This window comes from Wolffia australiana, chromosome 4, assembly GCF_029677425.1.
Source record: "Wolffia australiana isolate 7733 chromosome 4, ASM2967742v1".
In the NCBI taxonomy this organism is placed as follows: domain Eukaryota; kingdom Viridiplantae; phylum Streptophyta; class Magnoliopsida; order Alismatales; family Araceae; genus Wolffia; species Wolffia australiana.
Window position 1 is genome coordinate 13292501 of NC_135838.1, and position 7858 is coordinate 13300358.

The 7858-nt window shown below is 43.8% G+C and overlaps 1 protein-coding gene across 1 annotated transcript in view; it reads right to left on the minus strand.

Moving 5' to 3' along the window:
- EMB2738 (GTP-binding family protein) overlaps positions 1-7004 on the minus strand; it is a 7209-nt gene extending 205 nt beyond the window's left edge. The window contains exons 1-11 of the mRNA XM_078573864.1: positions 6567-7004; positions 5507-5571; positions 5101-5184; positions 4592-4885; positions 3879-4018; positions 3598-3685; positions 3286-3468; positions 2668-2829; positions 2397-2590; positions 231-381; positions 1-146 (exon numbers count right to left, since the gene is read on the minus strand). The exon at positions 1-146 is cut by the window's left edge and continues 205 nt beyond it. Of these exons, the coding sequence (XP_078429990.1) occupies positions 1-146; positions 231-381; positions 2397-2590; positions 2668-2829; positions 3286-3468; positions 3598-3685; positions 3879-4018; positions 4592-4885; positions 5101-5184; positions 5507-5571; positions 6567-6951 (1892 nt within the window). The 5' untranslated portion in view covers positions 6952-7004. The remainder of the gene's footprint in view (positions 147-230; positions 382-2396; positions 2591-2667; positions 2830-3285; positions 3469-3597; positions 3686-3878; positions 4019-4591; positions 4886-5100; positions 5185-5506; positions 5572-6566) is intronic.
- Positions 7005-7858: the final 854 nt, after the last annotated feature.

Genomic DNA, 7858 nt, shown 5'->3' on the forward strand with positions numbered 1-7858 from the left:
CTCCTTGCCCTCCATAGAAGCCTTATCGGAGTCCCCGGGAAGCCCGCGGCCGCCCTCAGCTGCTTCTCCATGTACCGCCGGTACGTCTCCGGGAAGAGCTCGGCGTCGTTCACGAAGAAGACGAACGTCGGCGGCCGGACCGCCGCCTGTTCATCCCCCGCCCCCCCCCCCACAGATTAATTAAACATAATTGGAATCTTAGTAAAATTGAGGTTTTGACATTAGTGTACCTGAGTGCAGTAGTACACCCGGCCCCTCTTCCCCCCCCTCGTTCTCGGCGGCGGCTTGAACAGAATCGCCTCCCTCACCACTTGATTCAGCGTCGCCGTGCTCAATCTCCTCGCCCTCTCCTTCTCCACCATGCTCGCCGCCGCGATTATCCTGTCCAGATTATTCATATTATGTCACCGGACCGGGTTAGCTTATGTTTATTACCAAGTGAGTCTAGGGATCGTCAAACGTCATCCGTCACGTCACACGTCGCCGTGACGGAAACGTGACGGATGACGTGACTGTGACGATGACGGAATTCAGAGGTCTTGATGGTGACGGTGACGAGGTTTACGTGACGTTGATGAGGTGGCCTGAACGCGTGACGTGACGGAACAGCCGTCACGGATGACGGCCGTTACGTTAAATTTCTAAATACATTTAAAAGAGATATATATATATAGAGAGAGAGAGAGAGAGAGCGAACGAGCCACAAACGGAGAGCGACATAGAGAGTTTGTGGAGAGAGAGATAGAACGAAATATCGAGAGAGAGAGGAGAGAGAGAGAGACAGAGAGATAGGAAGGATAGACAGAAAGATCTTCAACAAGAGGAACGAGAGAGTGAAGAGCGCCGGAGAGAGAGGAACAATAGAGAGAGGAACGAGAGATAGAGAGAATAGCACGAGAAAGAAAGAGGGAGAGAGGAACGAGAGGGCGAGACTAGAGCACCAGAGAGAAAGAGGGAGAGAGAGGAACGAGAGGGCGAGACTAGAGCGCCAGAGAGAAAGAAGGAGAGAGAGGAACGAGAGAGCTACAGAAGAGCGCCAGAGAGGAATGAGAGAGAGAGAGAGAGAGAAGAACGAGGAACGAGAGAGAAAGAGGGAGAGAGAGAGAGGAATGAGAGAGCTACACAAGAGCGCCAAAGAGAGAAGCGAGAAAGAGGGAGAGAGGAACGAGAGAGAGAAGAGCGAGAAAGAGGGAGAGAGGAACGAGAGAGAGAAGAGCGAGAAAGAGGGAGGGAGGAACGAGAGAGAGAAGAGCGAGGAAAGACAGAGAGAGAGAGAGAGAGAGAGAACGAGGAACAAGAGAGAAAGAGGGAGAGAGAGAGAGAGAGGAACGAGAGAGAGAAAAGAGCGAGGAACGAGAGAGAAAGATGCAGGGAGAGAGAAGAGCGAGGAACGAGAGAGAAAGAGGGAGACAGAAGAGCTAGAGAGAGAGAGAGAAGAGAGAGGGACAAGAGAGAAAGAGGAAGAGACTGAGAGAGAGGAACAAGAGAGAGAGAGAGAGAGAGAGAAGTGCGCCAGAGAGGAAGAGGGAGACAGAGTCGCCGGGAGAGAGGAATGAGAGAGATAGAGGAAATAAAAGAGATTGAGAGATAGAGGGGGTTTTTACCGTCACTGGTGACGGTGACGCCATCACGGTGACATGGACGTAACGGGACGCCCAATAGACGGATGCGTGACGGAACGTGACGGTTTTTTTGTATTTTGCTGGGGCGCGTGACGTAACAGTGATGTGGCGAAAGTTTTGTCACATCACCGTCCATCACGTTCCGTCATCCGTCCTGTCACGTCTGCGGCGTCACGTCCCGAAGGTGCCGTTCCTTTTTACCAACTAAAGTTCCGGCTCGTCCGGGACGTGGACGATGGACGGGACGGGACAAAGTTCGTCCCGTCCCACGTCACGATTTTTAGAGTTTCGTCTAAATCGTCCCATCCCATTTTTTTCGTCCACATCCCATCCTGTCCAAGAAATTTCGTCCCATTCAACGTCCCAGGACGAAACAGAGTGTGCTTCAGCATTAGACCACTCAGAAATTGACACGTGGCGTGGCACGTGCGTCGGCCAGGTGGACCTGTCAGGCCCATATTATACTCCCACAGGACGAAATAGCTGTCCCGTCCCGCGTCCAAGGGCCCAGACGGGACGGTTATTTCATCCATGGACGAAGCAATCGTCCCGTCCGGGGACAGGCGGACGATTCTTCGTCCCATCAATCATCCAAAGTCCTGGACGGGACGATTTTTTCACCCACAGACGATATTACTGTGCCGTCTGCGTCCCTGCACTTTATTACCAACTGTGATAAAAGCTATAGCTGATAGCAAGGGCGCTATTTTTCATCTTTAAGCAGGATGTTGTTTCTATGACAATTATCGGTGATGGAGAGTGGGGGTTACTTACTTGTCCACGCTGTGGCCGGAGACTGCGGTGGCGTAGACTATCGGCGCCCAGTCGAGCAGGCGGAGCTTCTGCCTGACGTCTTCCTCATAGTATTTAAGCGTGTTGTTGTTCTTGTCGGGGATTGTGTCCCACTTGTTAACGACGATGACGCATCCTTTTCCTTCTTCTTCTATTCTTTCGGCAATTCTGCAGTCCTGGGATGGACGAGGAGAGGAATGAACAGAGAAGATAGTGGATTGATGATGGGTTAGTGGGGATGTCGATGGTTTACCTGCTCGGTAATACAGGCCAAGGCTTCGATGACGAGAGCCACCACGTCAGAACGACGGACTGCTCGGAAGGCTCTGTTGACTGATAAGGCTTCGGTTGTGCTGCCAGCAGAAGCTACGGCTGCTTTTCTTCGGATTCCGGCAGTGTCGATGAGCTTGAATTTCTGGAATTTGAAAAAGTCAGCGGTCAATATTTTCAATCCTTTCAACACCAGTGGAAAGTAGACACTCGTCAAAATTAAGTCTGGGTTGGACGGAATGGGCCTGAACAGGCCTCTTCCGTTTTAGGGCTGTTGTTTGGTTCTGCTCCCATCCGAGGCAGTTGGATGGAACCGACCACAGGACGACTAAAAATTAGATTAATTACGCAGTGTTGGATGACAAAACAGAACTGGTCGGAAGCCGATCAGGGGTTTTGTTCCATTTCTATCCCGAGGTCAGGGTGGATGAGTGACTGATGACAGCTTGTATTCTGAATGAGTGACTGATGAGTGACTGATGACAGCCTCCGTTAACATCCACAAGGCTTAATCAAGAGACTATGTAAATAAATGTTTCACACGAAGATTTAGCCAAAAAATAATAATAATTAAGAGGATTATGAGGGGGTCAGGACAAACCTCTCCATCTGGACCGATGAACTCAGTATCAATGGCATCACGGGTTGTGCCACTGACTGGACTGACGATTGTCCTGTCCTCGCCAACTAGGGCATTCAAAATGCTACTCTTTCCTACATTAGGGCGTCCAACTATGGCGACTGATGGGATATACTTTTCTGCTTCCACAAGATCCTCCACAGGCTGACAAGAATGATGAGTAAACTAAGATGAACGGAGAAAAAATTCCAAAAAGGGCCGCAGTAGGACTTCTGAATTTATAAAAATGTTAACAGGAAAAAAGACCTCCCCAGGAAAAAAAATGAAAGCTACCTCAAGTTTCTTCAGTTCTGAGCAAACAAGATCCAGAAGGTCTCCGGTTCCAGTTCCAGAGATTGCGGATATTGGCAGCGGTGTAAACCTGAATAAAAGATTATTAGAAGAGAGGCATGCCAGAAAAGACATTTACTAACTCACGGAGGTATGCCAGAAAAAATATTAATTCATCACTGGCCTAGTTTTACAGCATTGCAGGATAAAGTGGCGATTATATTTATCCAATTTCGTGGAAGAAAGTAAGTTCAGATAAAACAAGAGTCAAATTATTAACTCACCCTAGAGAGTAGAATTCCAGGGATTGCATGAGACCTTTCCGTGGAGATTCACATTTATTCACAGCCAAAATGGTGAACTTCTTCGAGTAGTTCCTACGAAGCCAGTGAGAGATCTCCACATCTGCTGCTGTTACACCGGCCTACATTTCACGAGTCAAATGTTAAGGGACATAGACGATTCAACCTGTTTGATTCCAAGATTTTACAGCGTCGGCTTTTCACCCTGCTTTCATCATCAATTAAACAAACATATCTCAATTCATTGGCTTTGTAGAAATCGCCTTACTTTACTCTAATAATTGACTAGGGCCAATACCAGGAATATCATGTGATATATGGTTTTATATTTTTCCCATTTTAGAATAAGGAATCGGGTGACTAGAATGGGAAAAATATAAAACTTTTAATCCACTGGGGTAAAGATTACTGGTTCAGAATTCGGAGAAATTTTGGGATATCTTGTTGACAATATCCTTATTCAGAAATACTTTGTTTAACAACTAGAGATTAGATAATGTAATCCAAGAGAAAAGAAATTAGTTTTTTTATAATGATCAATGGCGATATTTAAAATTAAGGATAATGAAACAAGTCTGCCCTCCAGGATTGAGAAGTACACTACCATCCTAATAACAAATTTTGCCACGAAATAATAAATAAGAGGTGAATCCCTCACGTCCATCGCGGACTAATTCTCCACTTAGAAAAAGTACCTGTCCGTCGACAAGAAATATGATAACAGATGCTTCATCGACAGCAACTTTTGCCTGTTTCTCGATCATCGAGGGCATTCTCGCAACAGCAGCATCTCTAGAGGAGAGTGAAATGCCATCCATACCGATTGTCTTCGTGATAGCAAGTTCTTCCATGACATCATCTTGAGACTTGGAAAATACAACTACTCCACCTGTGTCAACGACCATGAACTCCTGATTACCCCAAAATCCTCTTCCATATAACCGATCCCTCGTCACACCACGCTCATCCACTACTATTGCCTTGTTCCCCTTCAATCACAGTGATACAAATACCCATCAGGAGGTGTTTTAAGATTTCTTGATTAGGGCAGAAAATCAAACGACTATACCGTGACCGTAGGGGGATAAAAGAAAAGGCGACTGATTAATGAATGGTAAAAGAAAAAGGTTACACACGACTTGTGAATTCAGGATGAACTCAGAGTCCTAGAAAGTACCAGGAGATAGGAAAGTTAAGGAGATACCCCGACAAGACGATTGAACAATGCAGACTTGCCAACGTTAGGCCTGCCAACGATAGCTACTCTTGGAAGCAGATGGTCTGGAATCTGAAAATGACACGATAGATAAATGAAAATTCTACAAGCCAACATAAAAAATCACGAGCAACATTTTCACCGAGTTCAAACGAGAAGATAAAAGGTTCTGTTTTGTTTGTTGATGCTTATTTTACCAACAGGAAAATGAATTCTCTGAAAATTGTAAAAAACAAGAGAATGGATTTCGTTACTTCGGGGGATATCCAATAAATTTTAACGATTCACAGCGCAAGGATAACATGGATAAATTGAGAAATGGTCCAACAGAATGGATTTCTATTTACATATCATAACAATATTAAGTCCATTACAGGAATATAAACCCACTAACTTGTTTATTGGAAGTTTCCGATGACTGTGGCTCGGACAAGTCCTTCTGAAGATACGCATCATCTTCTGTGAAATTTAAACAACAAGAGACTGTGATGTAAAGAACATAAGACAAAAATGAAAAGAACTATTGATAAACAGTGCACCAAAATAACAATGTCCCATTTTATGACTGTCTAAATACCAAGTTAAGACGAGGATAAAAGTATCCATCAGTAACATCGGGAGGAACAGAACTTCACATATATTGCGGAGATAACGCACATAAGGAGGCACAATTTTATGCACAAATGCATAAAAATGGAGTTATTAACTTTTTACTCAAAAAACAAAACAATCTAGCTTATTACTTCAGTCAAATTGAGTCAATGTTCCAATCCAATCATCTCTTCTTTAATCCAGACTATCATACTTCCAGAACCATTTCCTGTAAGCTCATTCCTGGCATCAGAATTCGACGATCCTCACACAAGTCGTAACCCTCGAGCTTACTGTAGGAAAGGATGCAATTGCTTCAGCTACCGCCACTGACAGGTAAGTTTTCTTCTTAATATATATCAGTTCCCTCCATCCCTTGACAAAAGAACTTACTTTTTAAAAAATATACTTTGAACCCTGCTGTACAAATCGGTCAAAATGTCTGGCATCTTGCTTTGAAAAATCTCAGACAAAAGGTTCATGCATGCGTTCAATGACGTCAACTTCTACTTAACTTATTAAATATATATAAAGTGTTCATTCATGTATATAAGTTTTTCACTTCATTTGCAGTGATGATAGTGTAAGAATGAAGTTGCGCATTGTAGGTTCAAATCGGCAGGGGAAATCTTGAATGAAACCCGGACTCTATCCTAGAAAACAAGCTCGTACGGTAACGCGACGTAAATCTTGCCAATTCTACAATCGATCGAGCTGACAGATCAAGGACGATGTTGGCTAAAAGAACCAGAACGCGAATTCGTCAAAAAAATTAAGTTAATCTCCGGGATTGCGTTAAAAAAATCTCACGAAAAGAAGTAAAACGGGACTAAAATACTAGAGCAAAATTCCGAGCCGAGCACCTGCTCTCAGCTCCCGAGATACCGAGTAGGAGAATTCCTTCGCCACTCCCCTCGCCTCTTCTTCCAACAACTCCACGTCCAAAGGAAGACTATCGTCGCCGTCAGCCTCGCCGCCATCGAATTCTTCGCCTTCCACCCAATCCTCCTCAAATTCGAGTTCAATCTCCTCGTCGACGCTCGGAGAGGCCTGCACCGGTCGAATTCTCGGGCCAAACGCGAAGCTACCCAACGAGGAACCGCGAAGAAGAGGGAGAAAACCGGGAGACCTGCTTCGAAGAGCCCTCGCTCCAAATGAAGAACTCATCGCATGAAACTTGAACGAACACTTGCTTCTGCCATCGCCTCCGCCGCAGTAGCTGCTCGTCGTCGTCGCCGCCGCCGCCATGGCCGCTGAGCTTGCAGTCGACGAGCTCGGCCGATTAAATCTGCGTTATCCGTTTTGCCTCTATAGTATAATACTAAGAAGATATCTTACCCGTTAAAAGAATATCGGATATTGCGTTGTATAATCTGAAAAATCTATCAAGTATAAAGTTCTTGACATGTTGTTAACAACAAAAGTCAATAGATATGAAGTACTTTGTAGGAAGTAAATTGTATAACATTAATGATAAAGATGTCATGAGTGAAGTAATATACACAATAGTAAGTGTAAGTTAATTGATAGTATCGGATATTGCGTCGTATAATCTGAAAATTTTATAAAGTATTTGATACACAGTGATTGATGTGACGTACTTTATATGTCATTAATAAATCAGTAGTTTCGAGTAGCTGATACTTTTAGTTAAAGTAAATGATATGAAATACATGATATAATATAATTCGTGCAAAGTAAATGATATAAAGCACTTTATGCAAAGCAATCGATGTAAGGCGTAAGTTTACAAGCGGGAGTGGAGCAGAAGTGAGAGAGATAAGTGATGTTGATCTATGTTATTGAATCTTCTTGCTATAATATGTAAAAGCTAGAAATGAATCGTCATGCTATGAAGTCAACGAATCTTCATGTTAGGACAAGAGGAAGGGGCGAGTTTACGAGGTGTTGTGCAATGATCTCTTTGTTCAGATAATAATTAATGTGAAGCGAGGGTCAAGAACGATGAATCTCTTTATGATACATGTATGTGTCACTTCATCATATGATTCTTATGAGATGGCACACATAATGTAATAGATATAAAGCAACTGGTAGTTTTATTTTGAGTAATTGATATAAAGTGCTTGACATGATGTTAACAACAAAAGTCAATAGATATGAAGAACTTTTTAAAACAGTAAATTGTATAATA